This window comes from Globicephala melas, chromosome 1 (genome assembly GCF_963455315.2).
Source record: "Globicephala melas chromosome 1, mGloMel1.2, whole genome shotgun sequence".
Lineage (NCBI taxonomy): Eukaryota > Metazoa > Chordata > Mammalia > Artiodactyla > Delphinidae > Globicephala > Globicephala melas.
Genome location: NC_083314.1, coordinates 46,522,091 through 46,549,381, shown reverse-complemented (window position 1 = coordinate 46,549,381; position 27,291 = coordinate 46,522,091). Strand labels below are relative to the sequence as shown.

The following is a 27,291-nucleotide window of genomic DNA, read 5'->3' as shown; positions in this document are numbered from 1 at the left end:
GACATCTTTTACCAAAAAGATCTTAAAATATCTTATATTCAGAAACTCAAACGACTATAACTAAAACTTTAGAAGCTTTTCTGAACATACAGTCTTTATGAAGTTGAGTAGTGCCTTTGGTTAAAAATAAAACTGATTCGATCTATACAAATGAATGACGCAGTCCATTGGTCTGTTACCAGAGCATGGCTGGAGGTGTCGCAGAGAAGCTATGGCTGAGGACTGTATATATTTAATTTGGCCAGTGGTTCCATCTCCCATTACTATTTACAGTTCTATAGCATTGATTAGAAAGAGTCGCTCTCTTTATAGTCATAGCTTCTATCTATTTGCGTGTCATGGTAAAATCAGCCATATCTCTCTGTGGTATTCCTTGCGGAGTAGCTTTAAACTCTCAGGACTGGGTAATTTGAAGACTCTGACTCTAGGGAATGGGCTTCATAAGACCAAGCCCAGATCCAGTCATGACGGCTCATCCATCTGCTTTCTTCTCCTTTAGTTGCAGAGGAAGGGGACTTTTCTGTACAAGTCAACATCTTGTTGGGTTCTCTGTTGTTACCTTGGCTTTCAGCAGTCACATGAGTAGGAACTCAACAAATAGATGTTGAATGAATGGATCCTCTCAAGTGTATTTAGGAAATAACAAAAGCAATTAAATTAGAAGGAGTTATTCTAGCTCACTGCTGAGACAAACAGAGGGCACTAACAAATATTTGAAGATTAATTGACCTGGAACTAGAAAAAGAATCTAGTTCCACGCCTTCCTTATGAAGGCATGGAAGTGGAAGCTCAGGGTTGCAAGAGACCTTTATCCCCATCAGTGCTGAAATTCTCTCTGTAAGGCCACTGCTTATTTACCTGGCATTTATTTCATTTATTAAATATTCACTGATGTTAAGCTCTACACATCGTTCCTTCCATCCCATTAAATGAAAAAATTCACATTCATATAACCTCTACTGTTAAGTTTTTAGAGTATAGTCTTTCATTGCTTTTGTAGATTCCCTTAGCCCCTCATTTGGATTCTTTGCATAATGGGAGCTCTTTTAATACTCTTTTTCCTAACTGACATCAAGAGTGGGTCATGAGCCATGGGAATGATGAGCATGTTATTAGGAAGATAAATATTTTCTTTACGACTGACATGCCTACTTTTTTACATATACTTTCGACACATTAAAGTCTAGTGGACAACATGGTTCTCTTCTCAAAAGTTTCTGTTTGCTTGGGGAAATTGGATCTGTGTTTTTGCCAGGTATCAATTCTCTCTATCCTCTGCCCTCTCCTCTATCTATTTTTATTAAGTGTCAGCGCCACTTTGTCTGGCTATATCACATAACCAATCATATTGTCATTTTGCTTTCATTTTCCTTTCTTTCTAAAAATATGAGGCAATTGTCTCATGACTAGAGAGATTTATAAACCTAGCAGGTAGGAAAACTAATTAATAATCTGGAAATTAGATTATTAATGAGTCCTCCTGCAACCCCCAGGGATCCTACACTGTGTTATCCAGTAACTTCTCATGCAACTTACTGACCTTGTTCTCCTGGCATCTTTTGGAGCCCTTGAGCGAAGTCATTCATCTTTCTTGGACTTAATTTACCCATTTAAGAAACCACAATAATGAAGGGGAAGTTTCATTTTCCTCCAAAGAGGGTGTTTAACACAAAAACAGTATTTTTTTAAAAAATCTTTAGGTGTTAAAGATCTCAGTCAATGTCAGGAAGTAAGAGGGATAATGCCAGAGAATATTTGCTGTCATAAGACCTAATTTTGGTGAAAGTAATTGGGGTAGGGGAAAGAAAATGAAAAGAGAGGGATTTTAGTATGACATACAATATTTTCTTTTACCTGTAGAATCCTGAATAGTTCTTGTAACCGTTCAACATGCTTTCAGATCTATTATCTAATTTTATCTCTTTCTTACAACAGTGCTGTGAAGTATGGAGATTCTAGTCTTAGGTGTACAAATAAGGAGACTGAATACCTAATACTGTGTCACTTTGCGGTTTTTTTTTTTTTTTTTTGCGGTACACGGGCCTCTCACTGTTGTGGCCTCTCCTGTTGCGGAGCACAGGCTCCGGACGCGCAGGCTCAGCGGCCATGGCTCACGGGCCCAGCCACTCCACGGCATGTGGGATCTTCCTGGACCGGGGCTCGAACCCGCGGCCCCTGCATCGACAGGCGGACCCTCAACCACTGCGCCACCAGGGAAGCCCTCACTTTGCATTTTAATGCAACACGCTGTAGTAGAAAGACAGGGCTAGTTTTATATTCTGACTCTGTCAGTTATGCTAATTGGCTGGCTAACTGGGTGAGACAGCTCACTTCTCCAAACCTCAGTGTCCTCAAGTCAAGTAAGAGTAATTCCTATACCCAAGGATTGTTACAAGGATTCAGCATCTAACCCATAAAGGCTCAATAAATATCTGTTAACTCTCTCTTCCTTTTTATTCAGGGCATAAGGATGATTCTCTTAGAATTAATTTGCAGCTTATGAATAGGAAAACCTGTTTTTAAAAAAGTCAGTTTACTTCGGTGTATCTTTCAGAGAGAAGTCAAGATAAACTAAATCGGTCTTCATACTTTGCCCTAGATTGGATCACCTGATAGGATGCTTGAAAGATACCTTGTCACTCTGTAGGTAGCCAGTTCTACAAGCCCGTGCATGATCTCGGAATACTACCTGTGCCAAATGCAGCGCTGAGGGTAAAGTGCTTGCCAGGGACTCTGTGTCCCAGAGCTTTGTGGGAGCTGTAAAGTGCAACTGTACATTTGAATTCATAAGCTCACATAGGCTTGAAAGATTCATTTTTGGAGCAGAAAAGGAGGAAGCTGGATAGTCATTCCTCAAAATCTGAAACCCAGGGGAATAATGATTTTGCTGGCGTTTTGATAATGGGGCTTGATTTTTATGCTTGTATCGTAATAGGTGATAATAATAGTGGGAACTGAATGTTTACTTTGCTTAAAACTGAATTTATCCCATAGGAAAGTGGGGAGGATAAGAGATTCCTTAATGTGGTGTGCAGAAGAAGAATCAAGCTAATGATTCAGTTAGGAAACATCAGGCAACTGCCACCCTCTGCTCCCGCAAAGCCTGGTGAAGGAACACTTTACATCTCAACAGGAGATGAAGCCCCGTGGAACTGTCAGTGGGATTTATGGAGGGCTGGGAAAGCTGTTGGGCTGTGAGGAAGCCTTTCCATTCAAAGCAGGCTTCATTCACAGAGAATGTTAGGTCCCACAGAAGCTCACTACTCCCTGCTGACCTTTTCAGACAGAGGTTGGCTCGGTTGCACAAAAACAGAATGAGTTCCAGAAAGCCAGGGCGCCTGTTAACCTATGACCTCAGCATAGGAAGACCTTGGGCATTTGAGGTCTGAATGTGTGAGACAGGAGGGAGCTGTGAATTTTGCAAGTTCACTCTGGACACTAAAAATCCTGTGTGACAATTTGTGATGTAATTTGGCACGTGCAGCGGTGACTATTTTAGTTCAAACCTCCCTCCCCCCATATTTGTAAATCCTTGAACTTCTCAAAATAGCATGTGATTTCTTCATTTTGCTAAGCCAATGACCGAGACATTGAAACTTTAAGTTATTGCCCTAGGTACCATAGTAAATTGGCCTCAGAGATGGAAAGGGAAGCCGTTTAATCATCTTAATCATTAGCGTTCTGAGTTTCAAGCAGCAGAGTAGCATATAAAAGTAAAATTATTTTATTTGAGAAACAGGGTCAGCAAACTCCCTTTAAATCCACTTAATTTTTGAATCTGCCTCCTTAGAGACTCCTTAAATCCTTAAAGGAGGAGGACCAGAATGCCAGCAGTAGGGGTTTGTGTGAGAGAAGATCCAGTCTGTTATGGGTTAACACCGGGCAGAACAGATTCACAGCCAGGAGGATGACCATTTTTTAGGAGATGGAAAACACAACTTCCTGTTTCCCCTTGGAGAGTTCCTGGACTCTTTGGGATGATCTAGGAAACTCTGCTGAGACAGGATGGCGGAAGGGACTGGGATTTCTGTCTGACAAAACACTGGCCCTTGTTTGTTATTACAGCTCTCTTAGCATTTTCCTGAGGATGAAGCGTACTCATCGTAGAAATCTGACCACATTCTAACGTGTGTGGCTTCAAGCAAAGTCAGCTCTTGGGGATCTTGTAATTTTTTTAAGAGCACGTTAATTTGTCTGGCACATGCTCCTCTACCTCTTCTCCTTTTTTCTTAGTTCAGAGGCATAATTTTCTATCTTCTGTGAGGTCAGAGGTCATGGTGACAACACACATGCCTTAACTGGAGTGGACACAGAAAGAGAAAAATGTTCTACCAGAATGAAGTCTCTCCTGAATTTGCCATTGGCATAATCTGAGGGGGACTTCTAGGCAGTGGTGTGCTGATAAATCAACTCTCCAGACCCAAAGCCCCGATTTGTAGCCAGTTTGCCAATTTCCATGGTGTAGATATTTCCACCATGACCAGATTCACAATACCAACATGATGTCATGGAACATAGGATTGAGGAATGTCTACAATCAGCTCTTGCAAGCGAGACGGGCTGGCTCCAGCATGCTGCTGGCTAGACCTCGGTATGTTTGTGTAATTAGGTGGAAGGTGCGTATGTTGGCATCTATATGAACCTGGCAGTGAAGATCACTCCTGGATTCTCTGTCCAGAAGTGCTACCACAGATCAGATGAGTGCAAATTGGCCATATGTGCAGGTGCTTCTTCTGGTGCTTGACATCTTTGCTCTTGGAACCCTCTTAATTTGGGTATTCTTCTAGATGCCATCCTCTGCCCTCTAGTCCTTTTTTTCTGTTCACTCTGCCTGGAGGGTGAAGCTGTTTTAATTGATGTGACTTCTATATATTTCCATCTTAGACCTATCCCCCAGCTTTTGGATTCTGACTGCCTGTTGGACGGTACCATTGGAAAATCCCAAAGATACTTCACATTTTACTTTTCTTTTTTTCTCCCTTTTTTTGGCCATGCTGTGTGACATGTGGGATCTTAGTTCCCCGACCTGGGTTCGAACCAGTGCCCCCTGCAGTGGAAGTGCAGAGTCCTAACCATTGGACCGCCAGGGAATTCCCAAGTTTTACATGACTAAAGTGGAATTCAGTGCCTCTGCCTCACAAGAATCTGGCTTCTCTTTCTCAGTTTTCTTTCATGTGGGTGGTATCCTTATCTTTCCAGTCACTTTCAGATGCTGCCTCTATGTAGAGTCGCTCCTGGTTCTTCCATGGTATCTGCCTATCTGTCCACCATTTTACTCATATTGCATTATAATGGTTTCTTTGTGTCTGTTTCCTCCTTCAGACTGAACATCCTGGGTGTCTGAACTGCATGCTCTTTACCTTTGTATCTCTACTGTCTCGCACAGTGCCTGGCACATAGTACCGTTTGGTTAATGTGTGCCTGAATAAGTAGATGAATAAATGAGAGATCCGTTCCGTACCCTTTGTATGCACTTAGCAGCGAATTGCCAGACTTAGGAAATAAAAATATAGGATGCCAGGTTCATTCGGAAATTCAGATAAACAACAAATCATTTTTCAGTATGAGTAGGTCCTAGATACTGCATGAGACATACTTACGCTCCCAAATTACTCATTTATTATTTTTCTGAAATTAAAATTTAGCTGGGCATCCTAGCAACCCTAACCTAGCAAAAGAAGTTAGTTGACACCCAGAGTAGAAGTTCACACGATGCAGAAGCTCACACTGAGCTTGACGTCACATGCCTTAAGTTTCGTATAGACTATGCCTTACGTCTCTGAACGTCCCACGTGTAAATAGATCTCTATACTCAGATGCACTGGCCTCTCCATAACGTTCTGCTTTGTGCCATTACATACACATGTTTTTTCTTTGCATGGCAAGGACATTTAATCTATACGTATTTGGGCAATATGGGCAAATGATCAGTTTGTGAGTCATCTCACAGCATTTCCTATACTGTGGTGGTTTCTTATTGTTTCTGGGTGGTGGTTACAGAGCATTTGAATAGATGTTACAAAATGGACCCTTGGTGTTCTGGGATGAGCGTACAGAGAGCAATGTGCTATTCTTAAAGTTCTGTAAAACCTTGGCTCTGGGATTTAGATTTTCTTAGGGAGTTATGTGTGACTGGAAGAGTGCTCACTATTTACGTTTCTGCTCAAGCCAGGCTGCCTGAGAACTGATGTACTGAAGATTAAGCATGGCTTGGAGAAGGACTTCATACTGTCTCCAGTCTAATGAGGTTGTTTACTTAACACGTTCCCTGTTAAAGTATCAGATGACTAAAGGATTATATTGATTGAAGACAATTTTTTTAAAATTAGAAACACCCAAGTTGTGAACAGTTTACATTTTAGAATGCGAAAGAGTATATTTCTCAATGACTGGAAACACGGTTGAAACATGGCACATTTCATCTCTCACATTCTCTTTCTCTTGTTCCCCTTATGTCAAAATTGGTAATTATGGAAATTCCATGGCTAGGACAGTTGGGCAGGGTTTTAGATATTTACCCCATAGGAGTCAGGCATGTTCTCTTAGGAAAAGCTGAATTCTAATGGCAGAAGGATTGGCCAAAAAAACAATTATGAAACATTCTTGTGGCCTCAGTATCATGATCTTGTCAGTAAAGCGATGGTCTCTGATTAAATCCAGATTGAGCTGTTTCCTGTTAGCGTGCTAACCCAGAGGGCATGCTCAGCTCTCCATGTCTTGCTCTCTAAGTCTGGGTTTTTAAACACTTGTCTGCCAAGGCTCTCCCCGCCGCCTCTCCCAACTATTCTTTTAAACTAGAATTTAAAGGTATTGAGATATTACAAACAAAAACAGACCCTAAAGTCTCTTAAGGGTCATGTAGCTATTGAATATTTTACTGCAAAAATGAAACTACAATTTTAGCTTCTCCATTCTAACCATAGGCGTGGTGTATTTTTGTGTGTTTCACTTTTGTATAATTTTATTTCAATTCCAGTAACAAGCAGATAATTACAGAATTTTTATTTCATAAAAATGTACTTTATCTGAATGTTGGTAAATTAAAACTCATCTTCGAAAATCTGGCCTTCCCCCTGCTATAGCAAAGAGATATTAGGGTACTTAGCAAATGTGCAGAAAATGAGAGTAAGCAAGAGCTCTGCCATCTTAAATTGCATTGTTAATTTTTGTGAGAATGACTTTAGGCATCAGAGCAATTCCTGTACTTCATTTTATGATAATGCCATTGATGCTCACCTGTTGCAATGAGAGAATGATTTTTTAAATCTAAATATTGCAGAATATTCTATTAGCCATTCTGTGAGCTCAATCGTGGTTCTTCCTAATGTACAGATAAAAACACTGAGGAACAGAAACCATTAAAGGGACTTATGGGGATCAAGCATGCATACTGAGATTTTTTTCAGAGTCAAAGGAGGAGTGAAGGGAGGCGACTGGGTTAAGGAGTAACATGATTCCATTCCCAAGGGAGAAACTTGGCTTCCTGCCAAATCTGCTTTCTGGCAGGAAGAGGGACCCACTTCATCAGGGTCTTTGACAAGCATTTTTCTCTGTGTTTGAATTTTTTGGCGACATCACTGCTTAGGGAAAAATCAGTTCTTTTAAATAGTTATTACTTCTAATAAGAAAAGATTTAAAGTGGAATTTGCATTGTGAGTAAAATAAGAATCATCAAATTATAAAATTGGTGAGGGAACCCTGACATTGTCACAAGGTAAGGAAACTTGATTTAGGATTAGAGCTTGAATATCTGTAGAAACTGAGAAGCCATTCCTTTTGTTGTTGTTAACATTTGAAATTGAGGTATGTTTTTTAACTACTACTTTTTAATATTATCAGACTGATCATTATGTTGGCCAGATCTTTTGAGGTGACAAAGTAAAAAACACAAAATATCCCTAAATTTGGGTAGTAAGAAAGAGATCAAAGGAACATAGATTTTTGTTTTACATTAATTTTTATTGGAGTGTAGTTGCTTTACAAGGTTGTGTTAGTTTCTTGCTGTACAGCAAAGCGAATCAGTCATACGTATACATATATACACCTGTTTTTAGATTTCCTTCCCATTTAGGTCACCACAGAGCACTGAGTAGAGTTCCCTGTGCTATATAGTAGGTTCTCATTAGTTATCTATTTTGTACATGGTAGTGTATGTATGTCAGTCCCAATCTCCCAGTCATCCCATCCCCCTCTTTCCCACTTGGTAACCGTAAGTTTGGAACATAGATGTTCGAAGATAAAAATTAACATTTTATTTTATAGTGTCTTGATTTTTCTTTTTTTTAAGTAAAAAGTGGCATATGTGATTTAAGTTTGAAATGCGTCACAGTGACTTACTAAGCTAACATTTTCCAAAGTATGTTCATTCTGATGTTCTGCAAGATGCTGTGAGACTAAAGGGAAATCCATTAGAAAATGTCATATACCATATCCTTCTTTTGGAGTTTCATACCATGTTAACATGTTAAAAACTTTAAGAAATTCTACAACAAAGAAGTATACTGGACTTCGTTTAACTCTATAGTTTCCAAACTTGACTGCAGGACCTTTTGTTTTGGAACTAGCGTTTGTTTTACAGCACACACTTAGGACAACACTGTACCAAGTAATTAAGAACATAATTAGACTTTGAAACCATATATATTCTTCATTTGTTGTTTCTAGTTAAAGTTAACTGAAGCTCCTGGAAGACAGATGGATACTATTAGGCCTATGCTAAAACTACATACAGTGTGATAAAGAATGATTGTAAGGCCATGATCTGAGTCAACAGGCCTAAGAGGCCTAAAGAAACATTTGGTATTTTGACTGAACCAGAACCCTTTCCTTGGTAAAGTAAAAGTATCTTTCAAAAATTAAATAAAGAAATCAAGTCATCCACCGCATATGCTGGAGTCTTAATATTAACTCCTGCTAGCAGTTAGCTGTGATGACATTAAGCTATTCTAAGCCCCTCCTAAAAGTGATGGCCTTGGCTTTGGTCTTACAGAAGGCAATCTTGCCTTTTAATTTCCTTCCAGTGGTTTAACTTTTGACAGGCCAGGTGAAGAAATAGCAAACATGTGACTTAATAAGCGCAATATCATCATTTAGAGGTTCGGTTCTCTTTTTTGCCCCTTTTCTTTAATTTTCACATGTCTGATGATTTCAATTTAGGAAAATCTGATATAAAACAATTCACACTTCAAATTCAGAGACATCGCCTGGTGATTGTTTGCATCACTTAGAATGATTATTTGCTTAGAAAAAGTTCCTCTCTGTAGGGCATCTTCCCCTATGCCTATGAAGGACAGGTTAAACTTTGAAAATCACGTCGCTGTATAATTTGTTAGGCACCGGTTTATTGTAGAATGTAAGGCACACCTGTATTTTTCTTCAGTTTATTTCACTTCCCTCATGCTCAGTTTTGAAGATTTACAGATATTATCACTAATCAGTTCTTTAGTATTATGGTTTATGTCTCCAAGGTGCAGTTATACCTACCAATACTATTCACAGTTTCATTCTCATGTGATAGCTACTTTTCAGAAGGAAACGTCTTCTCTTGTACATTGCAAGTCTCCAGGAGGCAGGGGTCACGCACCCACCTACCCTTTCCATTACTCGTCAGCGATTAGCCGAGGTCTGCTCCGTACAGACACTTCTCAGCCAACTCTGTTGATTGCCAGTGATACTGAATCAGAAAGTCTATCGCCTCCCATGAACTAAAGAACATCAGATTGCGGTCAGATCTCCCTAGATGTCTGTGGAGAACATATTCCTCCCATGGCTGATTTTTTCCAGCTATCAGCATGATGTCATCTGGCTCACACAAATCTAAAAATTTGACAATCAGCTCTCCAAAGTCAGCACGATCGGTTCCGGCACGCCATTGTAGGAGCTGTCTTCGAGAATGAGTTTGAAAACTTACCGTGGAACAGTACAAACGGAGTGATTGATAAAGATTTGCTAAACTTGATCCTGGGGGTCATAGAAAGCATTCTCGACAGAATATGCCAGCAACCTAGATCTTGATAGGGAAGTAAGTAGAAGCACATGTAATCTCTACGAAGTAATACCTCTGCTTCTAGAGAGGAAGGGAATGCACATACCACCCCTACGCGCCCCCGCTCGCCCATCCCGCTCTACTACACTCACAGGTGAGAGGATTGCCTTACCTGACTTTCCTGTAGGGAAATTAAGAGTAAGGGAAAACATGCTTCCACTACTTCAATGTTTTCAGTTTTACCTTAGGGAGTCATTCCTCCTGATCAAAATCATGAATTTATTGTACAGGTTGAAGGCGACCAGCTGCCTCCGGGGCATACAGTCAGTCAGTATGAGACGTGTAAGATCAGGACCATAAAAGCTGGCACGTTGGAGAAGCTCGTGGAGAACCTGCTGACAGCTTTTGGGGACAATGACTTTACCTACATCAGCATCTTCCTGTCAACGTACAGAGGCTTTGCCTCTACTAAAGAAGTGCTGGAGCTGCTGCTGGACAGGTAAGAATCTGAAGGGGTGTGAGAGGCGACAGAAAGGTCAGGCTGTTTGCAGAGTGAAGGCATGAGGTTCTGAATCGCCTGCACTTGGTATGCTGAGAGAGAGACGCGTGAGGAAGGGTTACCTGGAAGGAAGGACCTTTGGAACAAAGGGCGTGGAGATTATTCAGGAGCTTCTTCATGGTCCATTTCTGGTAAAAATATCTCACAAAAACATCTATAAAAGAGTTAGGAGTGCCTATCATAAAGGTAGATTCAATTGTTTATAGAATTCAGTTATCATTTGCCACTCTAAAACTTTCTCCATGTTTTCATAATTTTCTAGCTTAGTCAATTAACCAGGAATCTTAGTGGGTTGTTGTGAGAATTAAAAATGCTAAATGTACTATTAACAATCACCATGTATTGGCTGCTTTACGGGTATGCACAGACATATCGTCCTTGATCTATGTTGTTAAGTCATATGTTACATAGAATAAATAGAGCAGTGTGCATTATAATTCACACATTGATAATTGATAGCTGTATTTCCCCCCATTATTTTTGTTTTATTTATATAATTAAGCTTGATCTTTTTTTTTTTTTTTTTTTTGCGGTACGCGGACCTCTCACTGTTGCGGCCTCTCCCGTTGCGGAGCACAGGCTCCGGACGCGCAGGCTCAGCGGCCATGGCTCACGGGCCCAGCCGCTCCGCGGCATGTGGGATCTTCCCGGACCGGGGCACGAACCCGTGTCCCCTGCCTCGGCAGGCGGACTCTCAACCACTGCACCACCAGGGAAGCCCTAAGCTTGATCTTTTAAAAATTATTATTAAATTGACTTGGTATTGGGAAGAAGAAAACTGTCAGCTAAACGATTGCTTTAGGATCATGAGAGTCCTCATCCACATCCTTGTATTCTGGGGTTTCCTGCATAAGGAAGGAAGGAAGGAAGGAAGATAGGGTGTTCTGTTTGACTTAGTGAATATTGATTTTTAACTAGATTTTTTAAATTTTGAAAGTAATAGATGCTCGTGTTAAAAATTCTTATACCATAGAAGGGTATAAAGAGAAACGTTAATGTTTTCTCATATTACTACTTTTTCCTAAATAACATTTATTAGGTTTTTTAAAATACGTGGAAGTAGGGAAAAAAAAATAGACACAGACTGTAACCTAATTAGGCAGGTAACACATATTAACATTTTAAAAATAGAAGTAATCCATGTATATAAAGTTCAAACAATTCAGAAAATTATGAAAAAAAAGTAAGAAATAAGAAGAAAACATTCCTATTTCCCCAAGTCCCATTTCCAGTCCCATTCTTCCTGGATAATAACTGTAAATTATTCCTTCTGTATTATTCCCAAGTTTTTCTGGGTGTATAGAAATGTGTGTTTATGTATTTTTATTTATGTATGATATTTATCATATATATTTACGATAGAAATAGAAATCATAGTACACAGTGTGTTCTGCACCTTGCTTTTTCCCCTTATGTTTATCTTGGAGATGTTTTTACTCAGTAAGTTCTTCAACATGTGTAAAGGGCTTAGAACAGCGGCTGGCATAGTGAAAGCTCAAGAAATGTAAGTTATTGTTATTTTAAAGTCAGCACATATAGATAGATTTACTATATTCTTTTTAGTGGCTTTACAGTACTTATTGAATGGAATATTCTATGGATGGACAGTTAAGCTCTCTCCAGTTTAATTTGTTTTTAAACAATGTTGCAAAGAGTGTCTTTGAGTATATATTTTCTAAGTATTTGTTGAGAACTCTATAGGATAATTTCATAGAAGAGCAACTGATGGGTCAAAACTTATAAGCATTTTAAAATGTGAAAGATGTTGCTAGACTGCCCTCCAGAAAGCTGTACCAACCACTCTCCTGTCCATAGAAAATGAGAGTGTCCCTTTGCTTTCCCTACACTCTTGCCAGCTGTATTTTCATGTCTGCAATTGAAACCATCTCTGCTATCATCTGTCCATTGAAAAGTAGCTCATTGTTTTTATATTTATGTTTCTTACATTTATGAGTGAGGTATAGCATGTTTTAAAATACTTATTGGTCATTTGTGTTTTTTGTGCACTCTCTGTTCATATCTTTATTTTTATTTTGTTATCTAATTGTTGATCATCTAATTATAACTCTTTGTATATTATCAAAATTAGGTTTTTTTTGCCTATCATATGTTGGAAATATTTTTTTCTAATTTGTCCCTTGGTTTTAAAAGTTGTTTACAAATATTCTTTTTTATGAAGACATTAAAAATTCTTTTTATGCAGTCATGTTTATCAGTCTTAAGAAAGGCCTTTAATAATCTAATTCTGTTATGATGTGAATAAGGTTATTGATAACAGTGAGTTTTTCTCAAGATATTTTCCTCATAGATGCATATAGAGTGAAATCGTTTGGACCAATGGTTATTGATATGTTCAAATTCAGGAACATTCACAAAACGTCTATACTTTATTATGCAGTGATCCGGTTAAGATAACTCTGGACTTCGACATAGGTGGGAAGTTCTGTAGTTTTTTTTTCACATAGCAGTACTTAAAATATTAAGCCTGGAGTATAAACCTATGGGATTAGTGAGTCATTTCTTTCATAGTTTGTTTGCTTGTATAATACCTCACACCTATAAATAGAACCTGAAGAATTATATGAATTTTCTTTCCACTGTTTCATATTTATAAAAAGGATGCAGTATGCTAACTGTTGGCAGGCAGTATGAGGAAATAGGTCAACACATCAAAAACTCCTACAAGTTTTCTTTGGAATTGGTAACCTCTTCTGCTTATGGGGTAACTCCATTGATAATAGGCCACAGATGTCCATAGTCAGTAAAAGAGTACACGTGAATTCCAGCTGCTCATCATAAATAGTGGGCCTACACACAGGAACTAGAGTGTTTAGTCTGTGGCCCATGTACATCCAGCTTTTATTTGATGATTTAAAAACATCGGTTTGTTCTCCTATCACGGTGGGTAGACATTTTTGGATTGTTAAAATATTACTAGATGACAATTGTTAAATGACAGAATCAACATGAATTCAAATTACATTTAATGTATAACTGAATGAAGAGTTAAGATATATCTTGAACTGTTTAGGTAGGCCAAGGCTTGACCTTGAATTTAATCTCATAGTCAGATCCTTTGATTCTGACATGAGTGGAATCAACACGTACTGAATGTCTATAAAATACCCAGTGCTCTGCAAGACACCATGTGGACGAAGCAGAAATTTGAAACTCGGTAAGTTCTCACCCTTGTGATGAATTTACTGTGAAGCTGCTGGTATTTAACCTCCAGGGGCCCTCACTTGCAGCACACTCTACGTAATTTATATTCATAATTTTATATTCTTTTTCTTAGAGAGGACCCCTCAGATTACCTATGCTGGCCCCACAAAACATGGATCCACCCTGACAACTTAATATTTTACTGCAGAAGATAATTACGTGCAGAAAACAAGTAGACAACTACTTAAAATGGTGTAATAGTGAAACTCTGACATGTTCTACAGAAGTTCAGAGAAATAAATCCCACTTATTATGCTTCCTCTGCAGAAATTTGGATTTGTCCATATATGTACAAACTTCATTATAAATATTTCTTCCCCATTCCATTTCCTACTCTCTCTTATATCCTATGGCCAAATGTTAATCTTTGATTTTAACCAGAATACAGATTCTGTGAAACACTCGGTTCTTAAATTGGTTGTCGGGGGTTTTAATGTCTGTAATTGGGAGGTAAGCGGTAAAGCTGCATGAACTTGCCTTTTCTGAAAATAAGCTAGATACTCTATTTTATTAGTAGTAAATTGTGGTAGACTTGTTTTTGGGTCTCTGGTGTTCTGATGTTATTTTTAAAATGATTTCTCTTGGATTCTTAATAGTAGATTACTTATCCTTTGTGAAATTAACACCGAGAAGTTATTACGGGATGTGCTAATCCTAACCAGTCATGAATGAATTGAAGGCAGATGCTGTGGCATTTATTTCCCTCCAGAGAAAAGTATATTTGAAATCAAGCTTTGATTTTTCTTAAGACTTCCAATCGTGTGGCTTTTCTCATATGGAACTGTTTGCTTTCTGTGATTTAAAAATATTTTTAATAGTTCTTTTCATTTTGCTAATATGAGCCTTTGTGATTGACCAGTGGACAGTGGTTTGAAGTCATATATGGCTAATTCCTTGTGTTTGCTTTATCCCTTACTTGGGGGCGATCAGCAGTTAACAAGAAATCCTGTTTTCTGTGCTTCTCACTGTGGCTCAGAGTTAATTCTAGGGCTCATTGGCTTCCTTTTATCCTAAGAGAAAGTTTGAGTTGTGGTTTAGCTGTGTTGGGGCTTCGAGATTTTATTTTTTCTAACTTTAAACATACATTTCACTTAAAAATATATTCTTCCCACCATACCATTAAAAAAAAAAAAGAGTGAGGAAATTGGATACCACTGAAAATACCCAACCTCAAATGTAGGGAGAAACCTACTTCAGCTAGTGACCCTGACTGAGAACCATGAAGTGTCTATACAAATATCTAGATTTTTCTTCAGATAGCTGTCATATAAGCTACTTTTGGGCTCTTTGTTGGTCATTCTCTCTTTCTCTGATATCAGGAATGAGCAGAACTGCCAAGGACAAACGTAATGGGGTGAACGAAATCTCTAGAAACTTTTGCTAAGCCGCTAATGGCACTCAGGTCACAGTTTGGAAGGAACTGAGTAATAATCTGAATTGCCCCTTTATTTTGAGTGAAGTCTCCCAGTGCAGGACTTTTAGAGACTAAAGGTTGAAGCCATCCCATAAACACTATGCTTTTCAGACCAATCAGACTTGAATTTGCTTGCTTGAGGTCGTAGAGAGGAGACTGATTCAGTGGGTCTTTGAACTTATTTCTTATTCCCATGTTGGATTGCCATGCATTTTCACAGACTTTTATCTCATTTAGTTCATTTATCATTACCTGCATGTTTACAGATAAGAAAATTGAGGCTCAGAAACATTCAGTCAGTAAGAGGCAGAGTTGGAATTAAAACCTATCTCTTTCCGACTTGGAAGCTCTTTTCAAGCACACCAAATCACCTCCCATGTCATTTAAAGTGTCATTTAAGGGACTTCCCTGGTGGTCCAGTGGCTAAGGCTCCGCGCTACCAATGCAGGGTGCCCGGGTTCGATCCCTGGTCAGGGAACTCGATTCCACATGCAGCTAAGAGTTCATATGCGGCAACTAAACATCCCGCATGCCACAATGAAGATCCCATGTACTGCAGCTAAGACCCGGCGCAGCCAAATGAATAAATATTTTTTAAAAAGTCATTTAAAAATGTTACTTTAAAAAAATTAATTAAAGAGAGCATGGGCTCTAGGCACGCGGGCTTCAGTAGTTGTGGCACACGGGCTCGGTAGTTGTGGCACCCGGTCTCAGTAGTTGTGACTTGCGGGCTCTAGAGCGCAGGCTCAGTAGTTGTGGCGCAGGGGCTTAGTTGCTCTGCGGCATGTGGGATCGTCCTGGACCAGGGTTTGAACCCGTGTCCCCTGCATTGGCAGGCGGATTCTTAACCACTACGCCACCAGAGAAGCCCCCATGTTAGTGTTATTTTTAAAGAAAGGGATGACTTGGTTATCCCACTCAGCTATCCTTTTCTCTGATACCTCAACTGATTTTCCTTGGAAACTGGATTTCCTGAGGAATACTCCCTTCACACAGTTGTGAGCAGGTCATTTGAACATCAGTGCTCCTATTCATCCATCCACTGAAATGATATTTACCAGGTGTTTAATATCTACCATGTATTGTGCAAGGTGCTGTGCATATAACGGTAAACAGACTGGTCATGACTCCTGCCCTCTTCATGCTTAATGGCTGAGAGTAACATTAAATAAGCATACAAACAAATGTGTGTAATTGAAATCGATACAATCCTTGGGAGGTAAGAGCTAGGTTCTATGACAGAGACAATAAGAGAGGATTGCGTGGGGGAGGAGGATGTTATCAAAACAAAACTGGATGTTGGCCAGTGATATTAGATGGTTAGATAGGTCATGGGCCATCAAGGTCCCTGCTGGGTCCAAGGGTCTGGAGTGTTTCTGTTTGTTTGATGTACTCAGACCAAATCCCCTGACCTGAATGTACTACTTCCCAAAGAGAACTCTTCTTGGAGGGTAGGGAGATAGCCAGTGAAGAAGCTTGGGAGGATTTATGCAGATATATTACCACCATGGGGATAGTCATCTTAAATCCATATTTCATGACACCTGGAGTAGTAACACCATCATGTGTAAAAGCTGGTACACCACCAATAACCAGCAAGAATGGAGCTGCCCTTGCCAGTGAAGCCAGTTCCTCCACAGCAGAGAGAAAGCGATCAAATATAAAACTTGAAAACATTTTATTTATTTCCATAGATTTTGTCATAAGTGCCGAATATGCTTCCCCTTCCTTTCAGAGTCTGAAGATATTTTATGGGAAAAGCAGTTTTCCTGTCTTTGTTTTAGTCATGAGATTTATGCCTGAGGTATAGTGATGGTTAAGAGCATGGGCTTGGGAGTCAGAAAATGAATTTGATTCTGGTTTTGCACTTCTTACTTGCTCTGTGGCACTGGACAGGTTGCTTTATCTTACTAGCTTCATTTTCTTATCTATAAAATGAGTGAAAAATAACCTAAGTTATAGGGCTATTATGAGGGTTAAGCTTGATAATATAAAATTCTTATTATAGTGGCTGGCAAATATTAAGTGCTTAAGAGATTACCATTACCTTGTTTTCCTTTCTTCGTGGCACTTATCACTATTTGAAAGTACCTTTCTTATTTTTTTAATAGAAATTTTAAAAAAAATATTTATTTATTTATTTATTGGCTGTGTCGGGTCTTACTTGCGGCACAAGGGATCTTCATAGCAGCATGTGGGCTTCTCTCTAGTTGCAGTGCACTGGCTTCTCTCTAGTTGTGGCATGCGGGCTTAGTTGCCCCACAGCATGTGGGATCTTAGCTCCCTGATCAGGGCTCGAACTAGCATCCTCTGTATTGCAAGACGGATTCTTAACCACTGGACCACTAGGGAAATCCCTGAAAGTACCTTTCTTGTTTACCTTGCTTATTTCCTGATAGCTGCCCCTATGCAGAGACCATGTCTGTTTATTTCATTGCCGTAACCTTAGAGAGGAATGGTATCTGGCAGTAGATGCTTAGGAACTATTTGTCTAACAAATAAGTAATCACTATTATTCATGCCTATTATGAGCAGGTGCACTGGAAGATACAACAGTGAACATTACACAGCTTCTGCCTACATTTAGTGGGACAGACAAATAAATCTATAGACTCATACCGTTACTGTCAAGGCAGTTAGGGCTCAATGTGTGTTTTTAAAAAAATAGACTGTTTTCAGAATTACCGTATGATCAGGCAATCCCACTCCTGGGCATATACCCTGACAAAACTATAATTCAAAAAGATACATGTACCCCTATGTTCATAGCAGCACTACTCACAATAGCTAAAACATGAAAACAACCTAAATGTCCAACAGATGAATGGATAAAAGAAAACAATGTGGTACATATATACAATGGAATACTACTCGGCCATAAAAAGGAACAAAATAATTCCATTTGCAGCAACAGGGATGCAGCTAGAGATTATCATACTAAGTGAAGTAAGTCAGAAAGAGAAAGACAAATGCCGTATGATATCACTTATATGTGGAATCTAAAATATGGCACAAATGAACCTGTCTACAAAACAGAAACAGACTCACAGACATAAAGATCAGACTTGTGGTTTCTGGGGGCGGGGAGGGAGAAGGATGGACTGGGAATTTGGAGTTGGTAGATGCAAACTATTACATTTAGAATGGATAAATGACAAGGTCCTACTGTATAGCCCAGGGAAATAAATACAATCTCCTGGGATAAACCATAATGGAAAAGAATATTAAAAAAAGAATGTAAGGGGCTTCCCTGGTGGCGCAGTGGTTGGGCGTCCGCCTGCCGATGCAGGGGACACGGGTTCGTGCCCCGGTCCGGGAAGATCCCACATGCCGCGGAGCGGCTGGGCCCGTGAGCCATGGCCGCTGAGCCTGCGCGTCCGGAGCCTGTGCTCCGCAACGGGAGAGGCCACAACAGTGAGAGGCCCACATACCGCAAAAAAAAAAAAAAAAAAAAAAAAGAATGTAGGTATGTGTAAAACTGAATCACTTTGCTGTACAGCAGAGGTTGGCATAACATTGTAAATCAACTATAATTCAATAAAAAAATAGACTATCTTTAAGAGAAGTTTTAGGTTCACAACAAAATTAAGTGGAAAGTACAGAGACTTCCCATATAACTCCTGCACCCAATCATACCCCCACTATCAACATTCCCCCACCAGAATAGTACACTTATTATAATCATTGACACATTATTATCACCCAAAGTCCATAGTTTACATTAGGATTCACTCTTGGTGTTGTACATTCTATGGGTTTGGACAAACGTATAATGACACGTGTCCATCATCATAGTACCATACAGAGTAGTCTTGCTTCACTAAAAATCCTCTGTGCTCTGCCTCTGCATCCCTCCCTACCCTACCCTAGTCCCTGTCAATCACTGATATTTTGACTGTCTCTATAGTTTTGCCTTTTCCAGAATGTTTTATTGTTGGAATCATACAGTATGTAGCCTTTTCAGAATGGCTTCTTTCACTTAGTAACATGCAGTTAAGGGTCCTTCATGTTTTTTCAAAGCTTGATAGCTCATTTCTTTTTAGTGCTGAATAACATTCCATTGTCTGAATGGACCATAGTTTATTTACCCACTCACCTACTGAAGAACATCTTGGCTGTGTCCAAGTTTTGGCAGTTATGAATAAAGGTGCTGTAAACATCCATGTGCAGGTTTTTGTGTAGACATACATTTTCAGCTCTTTTGGGTAAATACCAAGGAGCAAGAATTTTGGATCATATGGGAAAAGTATGTTTAGTTTTGTAAGAAATTGTTAAACTCTCTTCCAAAGTGGCTGTACCATTTTGTTTTCCCACCAGCAGTGAATGAGCGTTCCTGTTGCTCCACATCCTTGTGATCATTCGGTATTGTCAGTGTTTTGGATTTTTGGCTATTCTGGTTCGTTTGCCTCTCCGTATATACTTTAGAATCAGTTTGTCAAAATCCACAGAATAACTTGCTGGGATTTTGATTGTGATTGCATTGAATCTACAGATCAAATTGGGAAGAACTGACTTGACAATATTGAGTCTTCCTATCCATGAACATGGAGTCTCTCTCCCTTTATTTAGTTCTTCTTTGATATCTTTCATCAGAGTTCTGTAGTTTTCCTTATATAGATCTTGTGTATATATATATACATATATATACACACATATATATATATGTGTGTATATATATATGTGTATATATATATATACTAGATTTATACCTAAATATTTTAATTTGGGGGGGAGGGTGCTGATGTAAAGGGTAATAGTTTTTTTAAAAAAATTTTATTGGGGTATAGTTGATTTACAGTGTTGTGTTAGTTTCAAGTGTACAGCAAAGTGAGCCAGTTATACATATACATATATCCACTCTTTTTTAGATTCTTTTCCCATATAGGCCATTACAGAGTATTGAGTAGATTTCCCTATGTTATACAGTAGGTCCTAATTAGTTATCTATATATAGTAGTGTGTATGTGTCAATCCCAGTCTTCCAATTTATCCCTCCCCTGCCGCTTACCCCCCGCCCCCCTGTAACCATTAGTTTATTTTCTACATCTGTAACTCTATTTCTGTTTTGTAAATAAGTTCATTTGTAGCCTTTTTTTTTTTTTTAGATTCCACATACAAGTGATATCATATGATATTTGTCTTTCTCTGTCTGACTTACTTCACTCAGTATGATAATCTCTAGGTCGATCCGTGTTGCTGCAAATGAAGGGTAATATGTTTTTAATTTCAAATTCCACTTGTTTATTGCTGGTATATAGGAAAGTGATTGCATGTTAACCTTGTATTCTGCAGTCTTACATACTAGTTCCAAAAGCTTTTGGTTGATTCTTTTGGATTTTCTATATAGACAATCATGTCATCTGTTATCTCTTCCTTCCCAATCTATTGATATATACCTTTTATTTCCTTTTCTTTTCTCTTTGCATCAGCAAAGACTTCCTGTGCAATGTTTAAAAGCAGTGTGAGAGGGGACATCCTTGCTTAGTGGGAAAGCTTTGCATTTCTCAGTGTTAAGTATGATGTTAGCTATATTTATGTAGATGTTATTTATCAAGTCGAGGAAATTTCTTACTATTCCTAGTCTGCTGAGAGTTTTATCATGAATGGATGTTGGATTTTGTCATATGCTGTTTCTCATCTATTGATATGATCATGTAATTTTTCTTCTTTAGCCTGTTGATATGGTGGATTACATTAACTGATTTTCAAATGTTGAACCACCTTTGCATACTTGGAATAAATCCCTCTTGGTTGTGCCTTGTTTGATTCAGTTTGCGAATATTTTAAGGATTGTTGCATCTGTGTTCATGAGAGATCTTGGTCCATAGTTTTCTTATAATGTCTTTGCCTGGTTTTGGTATTAGGGTAAAGCTGGCCTCATAGAATGAGTTATGTAGCAGTCCCTCTGATCCTGTCTTCTGGAAGAGATTGTAGAGAATTGGTAAAGTTTCTTTATTAAATGTTTGGAAGAATTCATCAGTGAACCCCATCTGGATATGGTGCTTTCTGTTTTGGAAGGCTATTGATTATTGATTAAATTTCTTTAATAATACAGGTCTATTCTGATTGTCTGTTTCTTCTTGTGTGAGTTTTATGTAGATATGAATTTCTGACCTATATCACTTTCCTACTCCTTGAAGAATTTCTTTTCATATTTCTTGCAAGGCAGGCCTACTGGCAACAAATTCCCTCAGTTTTTGATTGAGAAAGTCTTTATTTCTCTTTCACTTTTAAAGAGTAATTTTGCAGAGTAAAGAATTCTAGGTTGGTATTTTTTTTTCCTCTCAACACTTTAAATATTTCTTTTCTTGCTTTCTGAGGAGATGGCATATATAATTCTTATATTTGCTCCTTTTTAGTTAAAGTTAAGGTTTGTTTTTTGCTCTGGCTTCTTTCAAGATTTTTTATTTATCTTTGATTTTCTGAAGTTCGAATATGTAGTGTTTTGGGCATTTATACTGCTTGGTGTTCTTTGAGCTTCCTGGATCTGTGTTTTGTGTCTGATGCTAATTTGGGGGAAATTCCCAGTCATTATTCCTTCAAATACTGCTTCTATTCCATTCTCTTCCTTCTCCTTCTAGTGTTCCCATTACACATATGTTATGCCTTTTGTAGTTGTCCCATGGTACTTGGTATTCTGTTCTGGTTTTTTCTTTTCTCTCTCTCTCTTTCTTTTTTTTTTTTTTAGTTTATTTGTTTGTCTGCTTGCTTTTCAGTTTTAGAACTATTTTCTTATCCTCAAGCTCAGAGATTCTTTCTTCAGCCGCGCCCAGCCTATTAATGAGCCCCTAGAAGGCATTCTTCATTTCTGTTACAGTGTTTTTGATCTCTAACATTTCTTTTTGATTCTTCCTTAGAATGTCCATCTCTTTGCTTATATTATCCATCTGCTCTTATATGTTGTCTACTTTTCTGATTAAATTTCTTAGCGTGTTAATCATGGTCTTTATAAATTTCTGGTCTAATAATTCTACCATTCCTGCTATATCTGACTCTTGTTCTGATGTTTCTTTAGTCTCTTCAAAATGTGCTTTTTTCCCTTTTAGCATGCCTTGTAATTTTTGAATAAAAGGTGGATATGATGTACCAGGTGGAAGGAAATGGCATTCAGTACCGTAGTTGTAATGTACGGGGGTGGGGGACAGGAAGGCATTCTGTAGTCCTGTGATTAGCTTTCAGTCTTCTGGTTAGCCTGTGCCCCTGGACTGTGAACTTCATCAGTGCTTCTCTGTTGTTTTTATTTCCTCCCTTAGGGAAAGGGTGGCTAGAAGGGCCTGGAGACGGGTATTTCCTTTCCCCCATGTGGAAGGCTAGAGAAGACTAGAGTTAGGTATTTTCCTTACCCAAGGTAGGTGAAGCTCTGACAAAGCCCCAGCAGGTTAGACTCTGGTAAAATTTTTTGTCCTGAGGGCAGGTGTTGTTAAGAAGAACAGAGTGCTCTAGTGTATTTCAAAATGGTTCCTTTTCCCCTTCCCTTGCTGGAAGCATGAGGAGGTTTTTCTCCTATATTAACTATGATAACCTGGTCAAGTTCCTGGAGGTAAAACTCATAGAAATGTGGTGCTGTGTCTACGACTGGGTCCCCCTGGAGTTTTTATCCCTCAGACTTGTCCACACTAAGTCTGCAGCAATTCATCAATTATAGTTCAGCGTTTGTTTCCCATGGAGATTTCTGCTCTGCTCTGTTGTGGTTTTCTGTATCTGTCTGACGGTCTCTTCAGTTTTAGTGGGCACGGGTTTGCCTTGTGACCACACTTCTCTGATGGATCTAAGAAGAGTTGTTGATTTTCCAGCTTGTTCAGCTTTTCACGTGTTGTTAGGATGAAGTGGTGACTCCTAAGCTCCTTACGTGCTGGACTGGAAACTGGAAGTCCTCTTCTGCCCATTTTTTCATCAAGTTGTTCATTTTCTTATTGTTGAGTTTTAAGAGTTTTTGTACATTTTGGATAACAGTTCTTTATCAGTTATGCCTTTTGCAAATATTTTCTCCCTGTCTGTGGCTTATCTTATCAGTTTCTCGATTGAATGTGTACTTAAGAACCCCCCCCCGCCGCACCCTACCCCCACCACCACCCCGGGAACTGTGAGGTGGTTGTAGCGAACCTCCTTTTAAAAGCTCATAACACAGATCCATTCAGCTCTTAAATGCTTCCTTAGCATAAGAAGCTGGGTAAGCCTTTTTGAATTGCACACAGAAATGTTCCAAATTACTTTTTGTGAAACCTCTCTTAAAAATAATTAAGCTTTAAAAGAAAATTAGTTCTGTAATTAGACTAGGCACTTGCCAAATATTCCTAGATTCATGCTGCCATGCATTGGATTCCCTAACTCCCTTCTCTTTTGGTAGGAGCAAGGTTTACTAATATCTTCCCTTTGTTCTTCCAGGTCCTAAGAGAGGGGGTTATGAGCAGAGAGCACTTAGGGAGCAGGTATTGGAATCTAACCTACTTAGAGAGCCTCACAGCATCTTATACTAGTGACGACCATAAGTCACTTCCAGGTGCTTGTCTCTTTATAACAGTAACACTTATATTAAATGTTACTATTAAACTCATAGTACAGTTTTTCTACACTTTTGTCTCAGAGTGATTTATGTCTAACTTCTATCACTTATGTAGGAAAGTTTTTCAATACCATGCCATTCTCTTCATTTATTTTAGTAACTTCCCTCCATAACTCTCAACAAAATCAAGTGGAAACAAACAGAGTGGTTGGTTCATCCATTGAATCTTTTGTCCCACCGTGCATGAAAAAGTTGAGATTTATTGGTCAGTTGATTCCAGGATGCTCATCCCATTTATAGAGTGGGAAAGCTTTCAGGAAATCCTAACATTGCTTTGTTTCCTTTTTTAGCTTTAAATACAGATACACTGGATATCCTGACGAGGGTGAGAATTTATTTAAAAATGAAGGCCATTTCTTAAGATTTTTGTTATAGCAGATGAGTTTGAATAGATTTTGTCCAGGTTTGAGTGTTGATGACCACATAGGCAAGAAAACCCTCAGTCTGTGTACATGTTATAGGTTTTTTAAAAAAGACAGATTGCTTAAAGGTAAATTGAACTCAGATCTTATTTCCTGTGGCTATTAGGACGATGAAAGTACTGCTGATAGAAAAGAGGATTCTAACAAGGGCTATGAGAATCTTTGGGTATCGAAATGCTTCTAACATCGAAAAGAACGTTGGAAACTTTTGTAGGGCACATGCTTTGTGAAGGGTCCCATGCTCTTGCTGGCTCATGCTTTATCAGGGGGAGAAAGAGGGTTTATTTCATTAAACCATAGAAGATACAACATTTATAATAATTTACACTCCCAACTGTGGCAGGCAGAATAATGCCTCCCACCCCAAAGATGTCCAGTCTTAATCCCTGGAACCTATGAATATATTGGGTTACATGGCCAAGCAGAATTAAGGTTGCTAATCAGCTGACCTTTTAAATAAGGTAGTTAACTTGGCTTATTTGGTTAGGACCAGTGTAATCACAAGGGTCCTTAAAAGTGAAAGGTGGAGGCAAAAGAGAGAGTCAGAGAAAAAGATGTGAGGATGGAAACAAGATCAGAGAGATACTATGTTGCTGGCTTTGAAGATAGAGGAAGGGGACCCTGAGCCCAAGAATGCAGGCAGCCTCTAGAAGCTAGAAAAGACAGTTAAATGGATTGTCTCCTATAGCAGCGGTCCCTAACCTTTTTGGCCCCAGGGACCAGTTTCGTGGAAGACAATTTTTCCACGGACCTGGGTGGGGGTGGGGCAGGGGATGGCTTCAGGATGATTCAAACGCATTACATTTCTTGTGCACTTTATTTCTATTATGATTACATTGTAATATATAATGAAATAATTATACAACTCACCATAATGCAGAATCAGTGGGAGCCCTGAGCTTGTTTTCCTGCAACTAGATGGTCCCATCTGGAGGTGATGGGAGACAGTGACACCCGAAGGTCCACCTCAGATCATCAGGCATTAGATTCTCATAAGGAACGCGCAACCTGGATCCCTCGCGTGCACAGTTCACAGTAGGGTTCATGCTCCTGTGAGAATCTAATGCCGCCACTGACCTCACAAGAGGCGGAGCTCAGGCAGTAATGTGAGCGATGGGGAACAGCTGATTTTAGCCCAAGGAGACTTGTGTTGGACTTCTGACCTACACAACTATAAAATAGTAATTTTGTGTAATTTGTTTGTGGTCATTTGACGCAGCAGCGATAGAAAACGAATATAACATCAACAAAACTTTTGGTCTTGTTAGGGAACAAGGGAAGTTGTTCATGACTTGATAGGAAACAAGGAATTCTTGTCAGAGAGATTGACTCTAAAAATCTAGTGCTTGTGGGCTTAGGGAAGTTGAAGGTCAAGTGTTCGCTCACCTTCACCTTGTTCTGTTCAGGCCCTCATGCCCTGTTCAGCGTGGCCCACACACTCAGCTCTGGAAGCATGGCCTGAAACAAAGGACAGGGCTTAGCCACTACCTACAAGCATTGTTCCTCTTTCTTCCCTGTACCTGTGGCTCTGCTTTGGGTTAGCCAGAAAAGTTTAATTTGGTACTGTTATAGAATTACATCCAACTGTAATCACACGAGGGAAAATGGAAATAAATTCTCTTCACTGCTGGGTTGCTTGTCTTTGGTAAATCTTTATTTTTGTCAAAAGGACCCAACTCTCACCCAGCATCACAGTGGGGATTCTCCATGGGAGCATGTGGCTGGACAGCAGAATCTGGATGGTAGTGATGGTTCTGCTAGAATAAACACTAAAAGGTTGCTGTCAAGGACTGAGCCTCAGAGCTTCACCAGGCTAGCTTTCTTTTCTGGAAATGAAAGAAAAATGTTTCTCTCAAGAAGCTCTTTTTTGAAAAAAAAAATTTCACTTGGCAAAGGGAGGCAGCACATGCAGTTATCTTTCTTTTTTAGAAAAGAATACCAAATTGCCCAGCAGGTTTTTAAAAAATGTGCTTATGTTTGGAAACTACAAAGCAAAACTGACAAAAAAAACTGAAAGGCAAGGTACATACATTCTGAATGATTATCAGAAAGTTTTCAATTCACCTTTGATAACCTAAAGCTATGGTTTTGACCATTTTCTAGCAGCTGGTGGGAGGGATTGATCACAAACCCCTTTAAGAATCTGCTAAAAACTATGGACCCTCTCTAGCAAAACAAAACAAAACAAAACAAAAAACACATCACCAAATTTGGCTTATGGCTTAGGGATTCCCAAACTTCCCTAAGTTCATCCAGGGACCCTAGGTTGTGACTCTCCAGGCAAAGGTTTCCTAGCATGAGTGACAGGACCCTGTAGGTGGCCATTAGGAGTCAGAGGAGGGCACTGCTCCTAGTATGAGTATGGTTCTGAAAAGTAAATTCATTAATTTCATTAAAGTAAATGCAGTGGGTTTTTTTTTTAAAAAAAGGTATATCTCTGAAACTTTAAAAGGAAAAGGGGACTGGCTGTTTTTGAGTTAATTTTATTTATTTATTTTTTTAATCACTTTTCTCTTATTTGACATTTTTTTTTTTTTTGTGGTACGCAGGCCTCTCACTGTTGTGGCCTCTCCCGTTGTGGAGCACAGGCTCCGAACGTGCAGGCTCAGCGGCCATGGCTCACGGGCCCAGCCGCTCCGCGGCATGTGGGATCTTCCCGGACCGGGGCACAAACCCGTGTCCCCTGCCTCGGCAGGCGGACTTTCAACCACTGCGCCACCAGGGAAGCCCTGACGTTTCTTTTTTTTTAACCTTTTGTGGAGTGAATTAGCCCTGGAGAATGACTTCAAGCTCCTAGTCCTGGGAAACGTAATTCTTTTGCCTTTGGTCTCTACTGAAGTTGCTAGCAAGTACCAATTTAGATAAATGGATGTTATATTGAGTTTTGTGAGCACAGGAGAGAAAAGTAGTCTCCAAACTGATGGGATACCATGATACTAAATTCATTGTCATTGTATTTGATTTTACGTAGCAATTTTCATAAGATTCTTTTTTTTTTTTAAATTTTTTGGCTGCGTTGGGTCTTTATTGCTGCACACAGGCTTCCTCTAGTTGCGTTGAGCGGGGGCTACTATTTGTTGTGGTGCGCAGGCTTAATGTGGTAGCTCCTGTTGCGGAGCATGGGCT

The 27,291-nt window shown here is 39.3% G+C and overlaps 1 protein-coding gene across 4 annotated transcripts in view; it reads left to right on the top strand.

Moving 5' to 3' along the window:
- The window catches only part of RGL1 (ral guanine nucleotide dissociation stimulator like 1), a 278,994-nt gene that overhangs the window by 174,308 nt on the left and 77,395 nt on the right, over positions 1 to 27,291 (top strand). For all 4 annotated transcript variants that reach the window (XM_060295494.1, XM_030849185.2, XM_060295492.2 and 1 more), the window contains one exon: positions 10,276 to 10,484. In XM_060295494.1, the coding sequence (XP_060151477.1) occupies positions 10,276 to 10,484 (209 nt within the window). The remainder of the gene's footprint in view (positions 1 to 10,275; positions 10,485 to 27,291) is intronic.